Source organism: Babylonia areolata, chromosome 26, assembly GCF_041734735.1.
Source record: "Babylonia areolata isolate BAREFJ2019XMU chromosome 26, ASM4173473v1, whole genome shotgun sequence".
NCBI lineage: Eukaryota > Metazoa > Mollusca > Gastropoda > Neogastropoda > Buccinidae > Babylonia > Babylonia areolata.
Window position 1 is genome coordinate 39,249,837 of NC_134901.1, and position 21,010 is coordinate 39,270,846.

Genomic DNA, 21,010 nt, shown 5'->3' on the forward strand with positions numbered 1-21,010 from the left:
CAAAAATTCAGGGACAGAAATCATGATTTTGGTGAGTTGAAGGGCAGCTAAGAATAGCTAATAGATGAGAACGTGACACTCCCAGGATCGTTAAAATCCTCAAATAAGCTGCATCATTGTATAAGCCGCAGAAATTGAAGCTGGAGTAAAAAGTTGCGGCTTATAGACCGAACTTTACGGTAAATGTGATCGCTTCAAAGACACTGACACCTGGGTGGCTCCAGAAATGAAGACTGAAAGTGTAAGTTGAGATCAGTACATGATGACACCAACAGGGAGCTGATATGTAAGATATATCTTCTTCTTCTTTTTCCGTGTTCGTGGGGTGCAACTTCTACGTTCACTCATATGTACATTAGTGGGATTTTACGTGTATGACTGTTTTTACCCCACCATGTATGCAGCCATACTCCACTTTCAGGGGTTGAAATATCTCAAGATGAGTTCATTCTCTGTACGCAGGCACAGAAATTCATTGTTCGACTTGTGAAGAAACAAAAACAACCAAAAACAAACAAACAAAAAAACCCCCAAAAAACAAACAAACAAAACCCCACCTTCAAAAACTAGCATAAGACATCCATCATGAGAAAAACTGAAAACAGCGGACAGAAATATAAACATGCACACTGACTGATTCAATAAATCAAATAATTTAATTACTTTCAGGAAAGACTTTCAGGAAATGCTTCCAGTAACATCATAATCTGTCCCAAATGTGATCATCATGTAAAACTCTCTCTTTTAACATATTAGAATTTAAAGCCATACACTCAAGAAATGAATACTAACTTACAACTTGTCTCCTCATATATTTACATTTACATCATTTTGTGAATGGACAACATTTGTGTTTTTCATTTCAAATGGGGTGCATTTATGCACATGCCTGGGAATTACAGTGCTTGATACATACACATATGAATACAACAAGAACAACAGCAACAATGAAAGAAGAAAAAAAGTCTGTTGAATGCTTTCTTTCTCCCTCCCCCCCCCCCCAACCCCCCTCCCCTGCACCCCCTCTGCAAAGAATGTTATTCCCTTCTCGATCAATACAACACAATACACATATTCAACACAAATTTGGGAAAAGATTAAAAAAGAAAAAGAAAAAAAAAAAAGACATTTAATGAAGTCAGCAACATAACTAATGACAACAAACAGTGACTTTGAAACAAGCACATTAGGGAGGGTGTGCAGACCCACTTTCGTCGGATTTTCATCGGGACTCCCCAGTTATTCTCTAACTAGAACCTCATGCAAATGCTCGTCTCCATTTCCTTTTTTTCCAGTAACCCAAAGGCTAGAACTTCGTCATGGAAATCGCTGTTTTGATGAAAGGATTTTTAACATTTTCGGTTACTATTTTTGCAAGTTCGCAAGGTATATATATATATATATATATTTTTTTTTTCAACATTTTTTATTCAGACAAAGGTTTACAGATACAAAATTTATATCTTTTGTGCATTAGAAAGTATAGGGTAAGCATATAATTAAGTTCTAAGTACTGACGAATGTATAACAACAAAACAATATATGTTCAATGTCAAAGTTCCAAGGTAGCATTGTATAGCTTAATCTTGTATCAGTTATAAAGTGCCTATTTTTCCACAAACTTGTTATATTCCATAGTTATGTTAAAGGCATACTTGTCTACTTCATATGCCTGTTTGAGGTCTTTTTTGAACATTTGCAATGTTGGTTTTACTTTGTTGATTCTGCATTTGTATACATAGAATTTAGCTATCAATAAGATATATGAGAAACATTCATAAGTTTTCATTTTGTTATGTCCAAAAAGCACCAGTGTGTCGTTCAGGTTAAGTCAATCACAATGTAAACACTTTTCTTTTTTGCAAGGTATATTTGGTTTTATAATTACACCCATTATTTGCTTTAGTCTTCTATGTTTACTTTGAGTGTGATTCTTGTCGTATATCTGCCATTATGTATTCAAACTGATCCATTTATAAACTCTGCCAAAGAAAAGTTGTCCGAACAAAAGCAGTGGAAACTCAGAGAAGGCAGTTATGGTGGTGGGCTGCCTGTGTCATCATATGATCTACTTCTCACACTGCGAACGATGAAAAGTGAGCTGCCCACCCTCCCTGATTTGCAGAGTGACAGATGAAAGTGCTCAAGGAGTGACGACAAGCTGTAAAGAAGGCTCATCATCAGGTGTGCTGATACACCTGGAGAAATGTGTGCTGATATGTCTAGGTATGCCTGGAGAAGCGTGTGCTGATATGTCTAGGTATGGCCTGGAGAGACAAGGCAAGTCACACTTTTGCCTTGAAGGTCATGGCCACAGGAACATGATCCGAGAGCGATGCAAGTCGTGTCACAAACTGCAACTTGGTGATGTCCTGCAACAAACCGGTCAGTTGGTCAGTTAGCCATTCCATCAATCTTTCTGTAGAGCTGCAGCCTTGGTACTGGCAATGCCCATAGTATGGGGACTGTCTGTGTGCCGATCAAGTTCAATCTGGGCTTAATTTTGGCACGACTGCCCAAACGATCAACGCAGTCTCGTATCCTGTTTGAAAACATGGTTGCATGCAAAGACAAGGAGTCAAAGAAAGGGACAGAAAAGTAGAAAAATTGAGAAAACTTAGCCGCAAATGAGTGACAGGTCAGGAAAACCTAAGATGGCCTGCCAGAAAAGGGGACGCTGCTGCTGCTAACGCAAGGGAGGTAACCACCAAGGGAGGCTATTTGCCGCAGCTTCTTTCCATTTCTCCGCATAGCAGACTAGTAGTATGGACAGGACAGGAATCCAGACCCCTGCCAGGGTATGCACCAGTGGGTCACGGTAAAGGATGTGTAATTAAACAATCTTTTTGGTTATTATAACAAATAGTGGAGTGATGGCCTAGAGGTAACACATCCGCCTAGGAAGTGGGAGAATCTGAGGGCGCTGGTTCGAATCATGGCTCAGCCGCTGATATTTTCTCCCCCTCCAATAGACCTTGAGTGGTGGTCTGGACGCTAGTCATTTGGATGAGACAAAAAACCGAGGTCCTGTGTGCAGCATGCACTTGGCGCACATAAAAGAACCCACGGCAGCAAAAGGGTTGTTCCTGGCAAAATTCTGTAGAAAAATCCACTTGCATGCAGGAAAAAAATACAAAAAAAAGCGTGGCGCCATAGTGTAGCGACGCATTATCCCTGGGTAAAGCAGCCTGAATTTTACACAGAGAAATCTGTTGTGATAAAAAGAAATACAAATACAAATACATCTATTTCATTCATTCTGAAGACAGGCGTGGTAGGCAAATGATTTGAGTGCAGGATTCTCACCTGAGTTTCCAAAGTTCGATCCCCAGTTTCAGTGTACCTAGTTGGTTTAAATTAAGGCGGCGATTTTTTTTCAATCACTCTGGTCAACATCTGTGCAGACCTGCTAGTGTTAAGAACCTTCTTCGTGTGCACGAAGGAGATTAAATATATACGTAAAAGATCCTGTAATTCATGTCAGTGTTTGGTGGGTTATGGAAACAAGAACACACCCAGCATGCCCAACCCCTGAAAATGAGATATGGCTGCCAACAAGATAGGATTAAAAAAAAAAAAAGGTCATACTCGTAAAATCTCAAACATTTTTACAAGTGAACAAGGACTTTGCAGCCCACGAATGCAAATGAAGAAGAATTGATTCCTATTTTGTTTTAACCACTGACTTTATATGTATCTTTCATTTATGAATTTACTTGTTAATGTTTAATACATACATAGGGTAGGCTCTCAAGGCCTAGTATCTGCTCTTTTTGTAAGCTTTAAAAAAATTTTTTTGACAGATTGATTGATATGGATACTTATATAGCGCCTATCCTCGGTCAGAGACCAAGCTCTAAGCGCTTTACAAACATGGAGTCATTTACACAACAGGCTATCTGGGTAGAGCCGACTGATGGCTGCCATTGGGCGCTTATCATTTGTTTCCTGTGTCATTCAATCAGATTTCAGGCATGCACACCTAGACACTCAGAAAAACATGTAACATTTAACGTTTTACATGTATGACTGTTTTGTTTATTTACCATGCCATATAGGCAGCCATACTCCGTTTTCAGGGGCCTGCATGCTGGGTATGTTCTTGTTTACATAACCCACCGAACGCTGACATGGATTACAGGATCTTTAAGGTGCGTATTTCATCTTCTGCATGCATATATACACGAAGGGGGTTCAGGCACTTACAGGTCTGCACATATGTTGACCTGGGAGATCAGAAAAAAATCTCCACCCTTTACCCACCTGGCACCAGCAAGATTCAAACCCGGGACCCTCAGACTGAAAGTCCAACGCTTTAACCACTCGGGTATTGCGCTCTTACACCTTAAAACTGGAAGTGAATCCAAACTCTGTCTGTCCGTTTATCTATCCATCCATGAGGTCAGATGTCAACCAGCCATAAATCAAGCCAGTATGACAGATCCACACAGTTAAAACAGCTAGTATCAGTTTCAAGGAGGTACCAAAGTATACGGACAGATCCATATATGCTACACCAAATCTGCTGTATATGAAAAAAAACACCAAAAAACTAAAGTTTATAAAAAAAACCTTTTTGGTGGTTGATGAATCCTCTTTGTTTAGTGGGATACGACGTTTCGAACCATAGGCCCGTTGTCAAGTGATGAAAAGAGGACAGTGTGGATAGGAAAGCCTATGTGAGAAATGGGTGATGTCTTCTTCTTCCCTGCTGTACATGTATTTTCATTTTATTTCAATGGGCCTGATGCCTGGCCTTTGCAATAAGCCCAACACGCTGGTCAGGCCAGAGTCCAGCCTGTACCACAAAATAAAGACATGAAATAAACAGCAACGATAAAAAAAAACCCAAAAAACAAACAAAAAATAAATCTGTACATGTTCAAAACAACCTAAAATGTAAAACCTTACATCAACATTTTCACAATGCACATCAACAAGTGATAAATACTGCTTCTTATTCTTCTTCTCTGTTTCTAAAGACATAAATAAATAAAGGTAACGTTTTGTTTCACACCTAAAATGTAAACCCTTTCACAAAGACTTACAAAGCAAGACAACAAGTGATAAATATTTTTTCTTCTTCTCTGTTTCTAAGGAAATAAATAAATAAAGGTAACATTTCGTTTCTCACCTACAATGTAAACCCTTACATCAACTTTGACAAAAAAGTCAACAAATGATAAATACTTCTTCCTCTTCTTCTTCGTTTCTAAAGAAATGAATAAAGGTAACGTTTCATTTCTCACCTAAAATGTAAACCCTTACCTCAACATTTACAAAACAAGTCAACAAATCTCTTCTTCTTCTTCTTCTTCGTTCGTGGGCTGCAACTCCCATGTTCACTTATACCTACACGAGTGGGCTTTTATGTGTATGACCGTTTTTACCCTGCCATGTAGGCAGCCATATTCTGTTTTCGGGGATAAATACTTCTTCTTCTTAACTATTTCTACAGGAAAAAATAGAGGTAACGTTTCGTTTTCTCACCATCGGTGTGTCCTTCCGACTCATGACGTAATCGATGCGGCGCATGCCGGCCTCAGGAAAGGTGACGATGTTGCCATGTTTGTCAGTGCGGAGCTTGACGTTCACCAGGGTGTCCATCGACTGCTCCTCAATGTCTGCGTCCACGATGTAGCGATGACGCAGAACTGGGTCAGCCAGCGACAACTTCAGCGATTCAGGGGTCATGGCCATGGACTCGTGCATGAAGATCTGTTTGAACTCTGTGCCTGTAAAACGGGTGGAGGTAATTTCTATGATGGATTATGCTGAAAGAGGGTCATATACCCAAAGTTATGTCAGTATCTATATCGATCTATCTATCTCTCTCTATATATACAATATATACATATATCTATATATATACATATATATAAATATACATATATAAAATTTATTCACATTAAGATCTGTCTGAATTCTGTGCCAGTAATTTCTTGTTAGTACATGATTAATTTAGCTGAAAGAAGGTTGTATCTCCAAAGTTACAGATAATTCCTTATCATTCAATTATAAAGCTGACAGAGGACTGCATCTCCAAAGTTATGCCAGTATCTCTCTCTCTCTCTCTCTCTCTATATATATATATATATGTATATATATATATGAAGATCTGTTTGAACGATGTGCCTAAAAATGGGGGTAGACAATTGTGGGTTTATCCATATAATTTTTATGCTAAAAGACGGTTGTATCTTGATTAAAGTTATGTCAGTATTCAAGGAAAAAAATTATATGAAGATCTGTTTAAATGTATAAAAGTTACAGATGAATTTTTGTCAGTCCATAATTAATGAATCTGAAAGAGGGATTATCCCTGAAGGTATGTCACTATCTTAAAAAAAAAAAATTCAATTTGTTTATTTGCAAAATAAGTTTTCTATCATTGAAACTATAAGAAAAAGACATTGAATACATGCATTCAAATCATTCGTAAACAAATGGATCCACAAGTGTATGCAGTATACATGTGCAAGGTCAACACAATGTATAACACATGATAAACACTTATTTGCTGAAATGTGTGTTGCTTTTTGTTAAGTCATCAAAGAAAGCCAGCAGAGTCTGGGGTTTTTCGTGAGCAGATTTTTGTAGTCATGGTGCAAATGATTTCGGGTTGTCTATAAAAGTAAATCTGAAAGAGCGTTTTTAACCCCAAAGTTGTATCAGTATTGAAGAAACTTTTTATTCGATATTTTGTGTGTGTGTGTGTGTGTGGTGTGTGTGTGTGTGTGTGTGTGTGTGTGTGTGTGTGTGTGTGGTTATCTTGATGGCGATAGGATATACTTGCTTTTGTTCTCTCTGTCTCTGTCTGTCTGTCTGTCTCTCCTACGTTGCCCTGCCTTAAATGACCTTAGGTGACAGTTAATTCCACAAAAATATCATAGACATCCATCTCTGTTTCAACTTTCCTTGCTAATGTCATCAACAAATGAAACCATTGTAAAACAGTTCGCTGTATACTTGTATAAGGCATTCAAAATCCGCAGTTTGATGTGTAATTAATTGTGCTTTATGTGTGCGCATGTGCATTCTTGATTTGTAGTTAAATGTTTTCTGTTCCACATTGTTCTGGAATGTGACAATTTGTGTTCACTGATCCCCTTCATGAGGGGCTACGGCCTTTATTGAATAAAAAATGTTCATTCGTTCATCCTGCACTGAGTGGCAGTTCAGAACAGAATAAAAAATATTGCCGATTCAGCCAAGGTCTGGGATCAAAATTTAACTCCATGATTTTCCACACTCCACCCAGGTGTGAATGGGTACCTGCCTTCAGTCAGGGAAGAGCAGGAGAGGACTGGGCCCCACCTTCCTATGCCGAGCCCTGGACACAGTGGGTGTGAGTTCACTGCCCCGATGGCTGTTAATGGCTATGCAGAGATGCCAATTCCTGTCATGTGTTTGTAGGAACAACCAGGAAATTTGGTAGGAACATTTTAAATTGGGTAGGAACACTCAGACTCCAAGCCACATCAGCAAACGTACATTTTATCTACAAGGCATACAATTACTTGGGCCTACCTGCAACACGATGTAACTGCAACGATTAAGCTGATTGGTCCATTCAAAGCTGTTTCAATGTAAACACGCATGCAATTAGCTGAGCACCATAATAATAATAATAATAATGGTATTTATATAGTGCTGAATCTTGTGCAGAGACAAATCAAAGTGCTTTCGCACCAGTCATTCACACGCATGCATAACTCTTAAACTGGAGAAACTGAAGACCAGGAAGAGGCAGGGATGGGAGGCTATTTTGGGAAGAGGTGGGTTTTAAGGCCAGACTTGAAAGAGCTGAGTGTGGAGACTTGACGCAGTGAAAGAGGAAGTTCATTCCAATTGCAAGATCCAGAGACACAGAAAGAACAGCGACCAACAGTCGAATATTTGAATCTGGGACTGCGTAAACAGAGTGGATCTGAAGCCGATCGTAGTGATCGAGATGGGGTGTAGAGGTGAAGGCAGCCGCAGAGATAGGAAGAGGCAGATTTGTGAATACATCTATAACATAGAGTGCTGATCTTGTACTTTATTCGGTGTCAGACAAGGAGCACCATCGCGTGAGACCAAGCTTTGTAGTGACTGCCCTGGTCTCATGATCGATAGGTCTAGAGAGTCTGGGTAAGTGTACGTTCACGTTAAGTCCAGCAAGTTGATGCCAGCCAGTTGCCGTCAGCCAGTTGCCGTCAGCCAGTGTTTACATTGGGCCCGGCAAGTTGCTGTCCAGCAAACTGCTGCCCCACTGTCGGGATAAACATGGCGCTTTCCAGGAGGAAGAAAAGAATATTGCTGTGGTGGATTTTACAGAACAGATCATTGAAACGGAATTCTCGAAAATATGGTGTTCACCCAATTCATCGGAATCGAAGTACACATGGAGAATATCATCATTTGATGCCTCAAGTGATGGATGATGCACAGAAATGTGTAGAGTACATACGATTGCGACCAGAGACTTTTCAAGATCTGCTTGACCAATGCACTGAAGATTTGAAGAAGCAGTCAACGAATTTTCACAAGCCGATTTCGGTTTCTCCTCGTCCATTTTGGGCATCAGTGCTGTGCTTTCACTCTGCTGGCTGGAAATTCCCTCCCTTGAGAACCGCCAGCCTTTTCTTTTGTGTGCGCGCAACAAAGCAAAAAGCTGGCTGGCAGGGGCTGGCAGGCGCTGGCAAGGGCTGGCGGCCAGCGTGAACGCCCGTAACCAGCTTACATAGCGGGAAAGTAGACAAGGATGTGCACTCCCTCTCCAGCCATTTGCTGGCAGCTGCAGCTGGCTGCTGTCAGCAACTGGCTGGACTTAACGTGAACGCACCCTAAAAGTTACAAAAAGAAAACATGTCATCATGCTATGTAGTTGAAAATGAACTCATCGGAACAATTCTGACATTACCGTAAATTCAGAACGAACTGCGATCAAGCGTAACAAAATATGGCAAAATCATAACAGTTGGCATCTCTGGCTATGGGACCTTTAACTTTTTTTTTTAACACGATTGTACTCACCGACTGACCAGGGCTCATCCTGTCCAGACTGGATCCGACACGGGTCAAGGTACACGTCAAACAGTCTGTGGTCGCGGTTCACTTTGTCCCCTGGACAGTGGACACAACACACAACATGTTATCAGTCGTCAGTGTGGATGATGAAAAACTGCAACAGTTTCAGTTTTCAAGAAGGCATCAGAGCATGTGGGCTGATCTATATACTCTCTACCATGTCTGCTGTTTTAACCAAAAAAACAACACCCTCACACCCTGAAAAAACAAGAACGCATACAAACACACACACACGCACACACACAGACAGTACACACACACACACACACACACACACAGAGGATAAAATGCCTGACCTTTGCATAAACCCAACACACTGATCAGGCTTTCCAACAACTTTCAGACAGTCAGACAAAGAGATTGGTGGGATTGGACGGGGATAGAAAAAGGGGAGGAGAGAGAGAAAGAAAGTGAGAGAGAGGGGTAGGGAGAAAGAGAGGGGGGGGGAGAGATAGTGGAGGGATGAGAGTGAGAGGAGAGAGAAGGAAAAAAGAGAAAAAAGCGAGAGAGAGAGAGAGAGAGAGAGAGAGAGAGAGAGAGAGAGAGAGGAGTGTAAAGGAAGAGGATATATGAATATCTATATATATCATATCTATATCTATCTATCTATCTATCTATATATATATGAGCTCAGAAAAAAAACATGAAACAGAAAAAAGAACCAGAAGGAAGAAGAAGAAAAAAAAGAAGGAGAAAGTGGTATGTTAAATGTGTATTCACCTGCATAAAGCCTCAAATAAAAAAAACAAAACGAAAATGAAAAAGCAGATAAAAATCAGCATGGTGTTGTGTCCTTGGGAAAGGCACCTTACTGCAATTTTCCTCACTCCACCCAGGTGGGAATGAATATCTGACTTTTTACACCCCCCCCCCCTCCGCCCCCCCCCCCACACCCCCCCCTTGCAATGAGGGTTATATTTTCTCTTCAGCGTCATCACCAAGACATTTTTCTGTGACAAGTTACAAATTAGAATAGAATATGTTTTTATTACCAAGTGCACCAGGGTCATAAGGAATACTGGTGGGGATAGCACATACGAACATAAATAAAAAATCATACGCAAACACAGATGCGGTAGACATTAGGATACATACAAGTGCCTATCAATACAAAAACATGTGCATACTCACACATGCACGCACTGCGCACACACACACACACACACACATACATGCACACACGCACACAGAACACACACACACACACACACTCACTCTCTCTCTCTCTCTCTCCCTCACACACACACACACACACATTTGAATAGAAGCCGCATATTACAAGTGGATGGGGCTGATGACTAGATCTTCATGTCAGCAACTATCTGCAAACAGGTGCCTGAAGGACTGCCACCTTGTGGTTAGTGGGGGGAGGGTGGGGGTGGGGCGGGGGAAGGAGGGTTGCATGTCTTATGGACCCTTACAGCAATGCTGACAGGAGCTTATGCTCCTGATAGGGTGACCCAAGCAAGTCAGGTCAAATGGCAGAGCCTGAGCAAAGCGCGATAAACTGGTGCTCCAGGCTGGGGGTTGGGCTCAGGGCTTCTTCTTCTTCCTCGTTTGTGGGCTGGAGCTCCCTCGTTCACTCATATGTACATGTGTGGGCTTTTAGGTGTACGACCGTTTGTACCCCCAACCATGTAGGCAGCTAATACTCCATTTTCGGGGTGTGCATGCTGGGTATGTTCTTGTTTCCATAACCCACCGAATGCTGACATGGATTACAGGATCTTTAATGTGTATATCTGATCTTCTGCTTGTATATACACATGAAGGGGGTTCAGGCACAAGCAGGTCTGCACATATGTTGAACTGGGAGACTGGGCTCAGGGCTAACAACCCTGTCCTGTAAAAACTTCTTATGGAGACAGCCATAGAGCTGCTTCCTTACATGCCAGTAGGCGTTACTGACAGTTCATAAATCTTCTTTTTCTTCGTTCATGGACTGTGACTCCCACATACACTCTTATCATACACGAGTGGACTTTTATGTGCATGACCATTTGTACCCCCACTGACGGGCGCAATAGCCGAATGGTTAAAGCGTCGGACTTTCAATCTGAGGGTCCCGGGTTCGAATCACGGTGACGGCGCCTGGTGGGTAAAGGGTGGAGATTTGTACGATCTCCCAGGTCAACATATGTGCAGACCTGCTTAGTGCCTGAACCCCCTTCGTGTGTATATGCAAGCAGAAGATCAAATACGCACGTTAAAGATCCTGTAATCCATGTCAGCGTTCGGTGGGTTATGGAAGCAAGAACATACCCAGCATGCACACCCCCGAAAGCGGAGTATGACTGCCTACATGGCGGGGTAAAAACGGTCATGCACGTAAAAGCCCACTCGTGTACATGCGAGTGAACATGGGAGTTGCAGCCCACGAACACAGAAGCAGAAGAAGAAGAAGTACCCCCACCATGTGGGCAGTCACACTCCGTTTTCCGAGGGGCAGTAAGTGAGTAAGTACGCAAATGCTACCAACCTGGTGACATGTTGTCGAAGTTGAAATCACCACATAGGACATCAAACAGAACGACGTCTCTGCTGTCGGCAGTCTTCTTCCTGAACTCTGCCGTCCACTCCACAATGTTGTCCAGCTGACTGAGAAGCACCGGCTCCTGACCTGTGAAAACACACACACACACTTTTCTTGCAAACACCAGTGTGTACCTGTGCAGGTTTATTGTATTGTATTGTATTGTACTGCTTTGCATTGCATCGCATTGCATTGTGTTGTATTGTATTGCATTGTATTTCTCATTTGTCACAACAGATTTCTCTGTGTGAAATTCAGGCTGCTCTCCCCAGAGAGAGCGTGCCGCTACACTGAGAGCACCACCCTTTTTTTTCTTTTTTTTTTTCCTGCCTGTAATTTTATTTGTTTTCCTATCAAAGTGGATTTTTCTACAGAATTTACCAGGGACTATCCTTTTCTTGCCGTGGGTTCTTTTACGTGCGCTAAGTGCGTGCTGCACATGGGACCTCGGTTTATCATCTCACCCAAATCACTAGCATCCAGACCACCCACTCCAGGTCTAGTGGAGAGGAGGGAGAAAATACTGGCGACTGTGGGATTCGAACCAGCGTGCTCAGATTGTCCCACTTCCTGGGCTGACGCGTCAACACTAGGCCAACACTCCAACTCCAGGTAAAATCTTACAAGCCCATAGTACCGGGGTAAAGCGGTACACATGTCCTTATCAATCAGTTATCAGTACACATGTCCTTATCAATCAGTTATCAGTACACATGTCCTTATCAATCAGTTATCAGAAGGGCTTCTGGCAGTGCATAAACATGTGTCCCTGAGGCTTTGAAAATAGAAAGGACGTACTGTGTATTCACCAAATGTGTCTTGGAATCTTCTGAAAATGTCTGGAATTAACACATTAAGAGTGGAAACTCTGCAAAGGGAGTTTTAGTCAGACCAAAAGACCATTTACTATGAAGAAGAGTTGTTTCCCTTGTCCACTTCTAGCCCCGTCAATCTGGATGACTTTGGTTAGAAGGTGAAACTGAAATATTTAATGTCATTAGCTGTACAGCTATAGTGATATTTCAATGTTCAGTGTACGACTAGAAGGTTATGTAATTATGTCTGCCTTTGTATTGTGTAGCAATGCAGATTTGATTGTAACATGCAGCACTGGACTGACCCTCTAAAGGTAGAATTATGGTAAAAATTTCCCTGTGACACTTGAGCTTTTTTTTTTTTTTTTTAACAAGAAAGCCCAATGTCAGTGAGCGTTATAATCTGAATCTTTGCAGAAGGACGGAGCTTTCGCAGAAAAGGTCCAGTGTTTGAAAAAACCCCACATTTCCTCAAGTTTCTGAATGACTAATAAAAAGATAAGTACATGCTGAAATCACATTCAAGCGCAGTCTCTCACTTGTTCTTGTTTATAGAAACAAAATATTGCATTAGATGCTCAAGACTGTACGTTTAACGTCAATCGTTGTCCATTTCCATGAGCTGATTGTATGGACTGAATCCACTCTAACAGTAAAACACGTACACTTGCAGTCAGAAAAAAATGGCGGTGCCATACTGTGGCACTATGCTGTTCTGAGGGAGAGCAGCCTGAATTTCTCACAGAGACAAAAACATAATACAATATAACACAATGCAATCCTGGTTCATGGAATTGTTTATTCCACATAGATGGAAGCTGAAAAGACAATGGTCTTTAACCAACTATGGCTTTGTGTGAGTTTGTGTGTGTGTTTATTTCTCTGTGTGTGTGTGTGTGTGTGTGTGTGTGTGTGTGTGTGTGTGTGCATACAAAGAGAGAGGGAGGGAGAGAGAGATAGAGATAGATGTGTGTGTGTGTGTGTGTGTGGGGGGGGTGCGTGCGCGTTCGTGTGTGTGTGCGTGTGCACGCGCGCATGTGTGTGAGCATATTTATGTGTGTATCATCCTCCTGCACTCATTGTTCATTCTTTTTAGTAATCAAAACTGAATGGGTTTTTTTTCTAAGCGTAACAAAACACCACATGGTCTAAGAGAACTGCACAAGACTCCCTTACCTTGGTAAGCCTGCAGGTGGCTGGTGTAGACATAGCCCACCTGTCTCCGACTGTCTGTTTCTTCGCCAATCAATACCTGTCATATAGCCACCACACAACAAATGTGATACAAGCACCACACAACACCTGTAGTATGTGCGCTATATAAAGCTTGTAACCACAATACCCATCATATATAGGCACCATACAACATCTGAAATATGCACTCACCCATCCTTCCATCTAACAAATGTATATACTGACCACTTAACTCCTTTTCACTGTCTCTCTTTCTCTCTCTCTCTCTTTCACACACACATACATGCATGTGTGCCCACACAAACACACACACACACACACGCTCTTGCACACACAAACTCACACACACACAATCACAATCAAAGACACACACACAAACATTTATGAAAGTTTCTAATGCTAGCTGGACATTTGCTTTCGTCTTTTTTTCATAATAATTTTGCAACTTACACTGCATCATGTTCTCGCTCATTTACATAAGGTTCTTTTTATTTCGTCTAAGATCAAACTATGTGAAAAGATGTTATATTGAAGAACACACACACACACACACACACACACACACACACACATAATTACAGACATACACACACAAATTACAACTACACATACACGAACACAATTACACACACAGTTACAACTACACACACAATTACAATCAAACACACACAATTACAAAACACACACACACACTCTTGCACACACAAACTCACACACACACAATCACAATCAAAGACACACACACAAACATTTATGAAAGTTTCTAATTCTAGTTGGACATTTGCTTTCGTCTTTTTTTCATAATAATTTTGCAACTTACACTGCATCATGTTCTCGCTCCTTTACATAAGGTTCTTTTTATTTCGTCTACGATCAAACTATGTGAAAAGATGTTATGTTGAAGAACACACACACACACACACACACACACAACAACAACAACAACAACACACATACACATAATTACAGACATACACACACAAATTACAATTACACATAAACAATTACAATCAAACACACACAATTACAACACACACACACACACACACACACACACACACACACTAAAGAACCACCTCCACACAAACACACACACACACATGTCCCTATCCCCCCCACCCCCACCCCCATCCAAAACACACATACATATGACTCCCACCTTGACCATAAGCAGGCCTTTGCTGATCAGGAGGCACTGGGACACGGAGCGTGGGTAACACTTGAAGTCAACATCTAGCACTGGGTGTCGGCTGGCCAGCATCAGTCCAGAGTTGTACATGAAGTAGTTGGTCTTCACTGACCACACGCCCACGTCGTGCAGTATGTAGGGAAAGACCTAGTGCAGCAGATTTATAAATCAACTTGTTGTTAAGAACGCATGCCATGTATGTGTGCAACGCACGCACGCACATTCACCTATAGATATACATATGCACAGGCACATTCACACACACATACACACACACACATATTCACACACATGTGCGCAGCAAACACACGCACAAACACACGCACACATGACAAATGAATTGCAGAACTTTGCATGTGTCTATTTATATCATTAGAACTAGAGGAAAGTTGTATACGTTTTAAAAGAAAAATCAGCAGTTCATAAATTGTGTCAAAGGATTGAACAAACGTTTGTTTGTTTTTTATGTAAGAGGCAAACTCTCCTTAAAATCTTCATACACAGCTATTATTCATACTTACAAATCAAACTGTAAAATTAATTTTACTTATATGCATCCAATATAAAAATTATGAAGAGCATTTCATCAAATGAACAGCAAAATATATTGTATCAACATTAATTTCCAACTGGAATCATAAAGATGTATTGTATTGTATTGTATTGTATTGTATCGTATTGTATTGTGTTGTATCAAGATGCAAATAATCTGCACGGAGGATAACCATGACCAAACTCTGTAAAATAACATTCAAGTATTATACTTAAAGAATGAGAATCATATCACTGAACTGTATGTTTCAACATACAGTTAAATCAAGCAAGCAGATTACTTTTTACATGTCTGGTTTCTGGAACAAGGAGACTGATGAAGAATAAAATGACCAGTACTACTGGCAAGTGTGACAAGGAAGTAATGATGACTTGATTATTCATTCTCTCCAGATGTCAACAGGGGTGTTGTAAATTAAGTGCTTAGTGACAATCTCTTAATGTTGAGTACCAAGGAAAAAATCATTCCAACCAGTGTAATTATATGATCATGTGTGCGTGCATGCTCATTAAGTGAGATACACAGAGTGTTGTAAATGAAGTGCTTAGTGACAATCTCTTAATGTTGAGTACCAAGGAAAAAATCATTCCAACCAGTGTAATTATATGATCATGTGTGCATGCATGCTCATTAAGTGAGATACACAGAGTGTTGTAAATGAAGTGCTTAGTGACAATCTCTTAATGTTGAGTACCAAGGAAAAAATCATTCCAACCAGTGTAATTATATGATCATGTGTGCGTGCATGCTCATTAAGTGAGATACACAGAGCGAGACAAGAGCAACTACATGAATGACAATACTTTTGCAAGGAAGTTAATATGCATATACTGTCCAAACATGGAGTATGAAATCATATGCAAACTGTTTTTAGTGTTATTACAACATTTATATATATATAGAGAGAGAGAGAGAGACAGACAGACAGACAGACAGACAGACAGAGACAGAGACAGACACAGAGAGAGAGATCTATATGGATACAAATGTTTTATTCATTATAGGCCATGGCCAGACAAGCTTGCACATACAATATTGAATTCCAAACAAAGCATCCCTAATACTCATGCAATCTTTCCAAAAAACAGTATGCCAGTCTATACATAGGCTCACACACACACACACACACACACACACACACACACACAGGGGTGACACTATTAAAGCATTAATAACATACATTTAAAAAAAAGTAATCCATACCTTATGCAGTTCTTTTCTCAGGAGCTTATTGTAGCTCCAGTCCGCAACCTCCTGCAAGCAGACAAAGTCCAGACGAGGGAAATGGGTCACCAGCCCCCCGACAAACCCCACCTCTTGCTTTGCCGCCTTCACATGGGTATGGTTCTTCCCTGTCGCGGATCCATCCAAACCACAGACCGACTTTGCATCACGCCCATAGTGAAGCTGATCCACCACGATCCTCTCCCCAATGGACGTGGCCCTGTGGCCCGAGTCCTTCAGGTTGTTAATCCTTGCCACAAACTCACCCAGCAAACAGACGTTGCCTGTCGCGATCCCGAACTCGTACGACGCCAACCCTGTGGGGCTGGACAGGTGCTTCATCAGGATGTCTTCCTCAAACTGCGTATGGTCCATCTTTTGCACGGAATAACGGTACGGTTTCTTCATGAAAGAAAGGAGGCAGCGCACTGGGATGGCACACAGAGCGAGAGGCAGGGAGAGGAGAAAGAGCACGGCGTACACGGGTGCTAGGACGATCCGCTTGAAGAGCAGGGTTGACGGGTCTTCCTTTTCCACGGTGATAGGCATCCACAGGCACAGGAAGCCGCTCAGCGCTGAGTAGCTGGGCCAGATCAACATCACCAGAAAACTCAACAATTCATCCAGACCCCGTGGGAGACTCACTGAGGGCTGGAGGCCTGGACTGACTGATTTGACCATTTTGTGTCAGATTTTTGTTTGTTTGTTTGTTTGTTTGTTTCTTTTTATTCAACTCACTGTTTTGCTTAGTAATACTGAATGAATCCCTTCAAACATGCAGATGACTATTTGTTTCTTTTTATTCAACTATTTTTGTTGTTGTTTTTTGTTGTTTTTTTAGTATGACTGAACGAGTCTCAAACAAGCCGATGACTATTTGCTGCCCGGCTTTTTTTTTATATTCAACTCACTGTTTTATTTAGTATATATGAATGAATTTCTTCAAAAAAGCAGTTGACTATCGATTCTTTTTGTTCAACAGGTTGTGCTTTTTTCAGTATGACTGAACGAATCTCTTCAAACAAGAAGATGACAAGAAAGTACAGTAAAAACAATTTATTGAAGCATTTTAGGTTGTTTTGGGTTTTTTCTTGAAGACGCTGTTTCCAGTTCACACTTTCTGCTGCATCTGTGAACATACAAACAAAAAATTTAAAAAAGAAAGAAAATACATTTATCATTTATGTTGTATCTTTTAATACAAACAGAAAAGTAAAAGCCCAAAATAATCTACTTTGAATTATTTCGACGGGTGCAATAGCTAAGTGGTTAAAGTGTTGGGCTTTCAATCTGAGGGTCCTGGGTTCGAATCTTGGTAACGGCACGCCTGGTGGTTAAAGGGTGGAGATTTTTCTGATCTCCCAGGACAACATACGTGCTTGTGCCTGAACCCCCTTCATGTGTATGCGCAAGCAGAAGATCAAATATGCACGTTAAAGATCCCATAATCTATGTCAGTGTTTGGTAGGTGATGGAAACAAGAACATACCCAGCATGCACACCCCCGAAAACAGAGTATGGCTGCCTAGAAGGCGGTATAAATATGGTCATACATGTAAAAGCCTACTCATGTACATACGACTGAACATGGGAGTTGCACCCCATGAACGAAGATGAACTGTTATTTCAAATGTTATTAGATCCAAATGCACTCCCAAACATTCATCAACTATAAGTATGTTACATGCTTTCAACTTCAAGATAAGTCCAGGTCATCAATAAATGGCAGTTTACAACACTGAAACACACAAAAGAAAGGAAATGAAATAAAACAGTGTGATAGGCAGCCAGTTGTAAAAAAAAAACAACCCACTGTCTTTGTACAGACTGACCCACCATGTAGGTGTGTATATTTCTAGTGTTGACAAAACTATAAAGTTGAAATACTTATCAAAATTATTACATGTACGCTCTAGAAAACTGAAGTTTGAACAAGTAACAAAAATCATCAACAACTGAAGGCATGCACACAAATTATTGACTTCAACTGATTGTTAATGATTTTCTCTAGCAAATAACCTGTATAAGTTTCCTTCTATTAAAACAATGCAGAAGGCATGCACACAAACTATTGACTTCAACTGATTGTTAATGATTTTCTTTAGCAAATAACCTGTATAATAAGTTTCCTTCTATTAAAACAATGCAGATTGTTGCTTTGGAAGTTTGAGATACACAGTTTGCATGGGACTTAAGTAATCATAAAACAATGGATTATAAGCAGAGATATTATAAACACTGGCTTTGATCAGTGATATCTGAAACTGGAATTTAGCAACAGCAACAACAAAAATAAAACAACAAATGAAAGCAACAATTTCTGGATGGGCATGGTCGGATTGACAGTATCCATTAAAATATGATATGAAGTATGTATTCTGAATGTGCATGAATGAGTGTGTGTGTGTGTGTGTGTGTGTGTGTGTGTGTGTGTGTGTGTGTGTTGGGATGTGAAAGTATACAAGCATATACAAATATATGCATGTGTGTGCAAGCATGCATACAATTACAAATACATGACATACATACATTTGTGTAACTATATGCATTAGTGTGTGTGTGTGTGTGTGTGTGTGTGTGTGTGTGTGTGTTATCATACCATATTAACTGATTCAGCAAGAATGATTTTCACAGTTGCACAGCTTTGTTATCCTTAATCAGGTCACGTCAAACATTTTCCTGTAATCCAACTCTCGGCTATGCTGTTATCTTGTTCCTGCATGCGAAAACTCACTGATCTGACCTCCACGGTATCTGTGGATCAAACCTTGTCGCTTTATGTGCTTTATCTGGTCAGTGAGAAAAGTTACCTTATGAAAATTAAAGACTAATTATGTATGTGAAAGAGACGTAGTTTTAACTTGAAGTAGCATCGCGGAGCTGAGAAGAAAAAAAAATGAAAGAAAGAAAGAAAAAAAAAAAGGGGCAAATAATCGTTGGCATCAAATGCGAGCTCAGTCAACTCAACTTTGAAAGAATGTTTCGTGTGAATCTCTGAAAACAATAACAACACAATACAGTTTTTGGTCACAGTTCGATAAAAAAAATTAAAAAAAACAATTCAAAGTGTAAGGTATACGATCTACCTTCAAACGTCAGGAATGAACATGCTCTCGTTACATCGCCGGGTGCAGGTCAATGTCTACAGCCGAGTGTCGCGAGATGCTGAAAGCAGACGACTTTGTGTACGATGTGGACAGGGGAGTTCACTCCATCACATCTTCACTCGCGTGAAGGATTACGTTTTCGTGGTAGAATGCCAGCTGACAGTCCTTATATAACTGGGGTTTATGGCAGGTGGAAGCATCAACATTCACCTCTGGATGTCGAAGGCAGTGAAAGTATTCAATATGAACATTTCTGATGGTGACTCTTCCATTCTCTCACCGTGATCATGCTTGATCGGCTCGGTCAGCACATTTAGACTTTTGTCAGGTTTTTTTTGTTTTTGTTTTTTTAGTTTTTTGTTTGTTTTGTTTGTTTGTTTGTTTTTTCCAATGTTGCCATGAAATTGAACTGGTATTATTGTAAGCACAAAGCAAAATTTGCACGTAATTACATACTGTCTCCAGTAAATTTGCACGTACTCATAAACTGTCTCAGGTAAATTTACACGTAATAAAAATATCATCAGTGTAAACTGCATCAGGTAAATTTACACGTAATTGTAAACTGCCTCTAGTAAACTCGCACGTATTTATAAACTGTCTTCAGAAATCCGGCAAATTTGCACTACTTACTTATCGAAAACTGCCTCGCCAGCCAATTTGTAGGTAAGTATAAACTGTCTCCAGTAAATCTGCACGCAATTACACTGATTTACAAACTGTCCAGAGAAAATGTGCACGTAATTATTAACTGTCTCTAGTAAATTTGCACGTCAGTCACGGTAATCAGTAGTTGTGAACTGTCTCAGTCCTAGTACATCTACTGCACTGTTCGTAATTATGAACTGTCTTTATCAATTTTGCCACGCCTGATGAGCTGCCTCCGTAAATTCGCACATACATCTGAACTGTTTCTATCATGCTTGCACGTAATCAGTATGAACTGAACTCACGGTCTCAGTTGTCGCCGTCACGTCTCAGTCCGGGTCTCAGTCCAAGCTAGACTGGCCTCGTCTTCAGTCGACCGGAACCCGCCACCGCCCCCATCCCCACTCTCTCTCTCTCTCCCACTTCATGTGTTTCTTTTATTTATACCAAATTTGTTTTGCTTTGTTTTTGTTTTACCCGCAGGTTCAGTACAATGTATTGGCGTATATGTGTAGTACATGTGAAAACCAGTCAGCGTCGGCCGGTCACGGTACGACAGCAGACTGACACTGAAGCTGGACAGAAATAATTATGGCGGGTCTGGGAAACGGACACGTCGACCCGCTCACTCAGAAAAGTAAGTAATAGGATATACAGCAAACGCCCAGTGATGTC

At 40.7% G+C, this 21,010-nt stretch overlaps 1 protein-coding gene across 2 annotated transcripts; it reads right to left on the minus strand.

Annotated features, from left to right (window-relative positions):
* Nucleotides 1-1,376: 1,376 nt before the first annotated feature.
* LOC143300480 (sphingomyelin phosphodiesterase 5-like) lies at nucleotides 1,377-20,686 on the minus strand. 2 transcript variants are annotated; one of them, XM_076614189.1, is made up of 8 exons: nucleotides 20,641-20,686; nucleotides 16,560-17,709; nucleotides 14,774-14,950; nucleotides 13,597-13,672; nucleotides 11,552-11,692; nucleotides 9,019-9,108; nucleotides 5,491-5,735; nucleotides 1,377-2,372 (listed from the first exon to the last, which is right to left on the minus strand). In XM_076614189.1, the coding sequence occupies exons 2-8, from the start codon at nucleotides 17,259-17,261 to the stop codon at nucleotides 2,286-2,288; spliced, it is 1,518 nt and encodes a 505-aa protein (XP_076470304.1). In that variant the 5' UTR covers nucleotides 17,262-17,709; nucleotides 20,641-20,686; the 3' UTR covers nucleotides 1,377-2,285. The 2 variants fall into 2 exon arrangements, with proteins under 2 accessions (XP_076470304.1, XP_076470303.1); XM_076614188.1 differs by lacking the exon at nucleotides 20,641-20,686 and adding an exon at nucleotides 19,667-19,956.
* Between the last annotated feature and the right edge of the window lie 324 nt (nucleotides 20,687-21,010).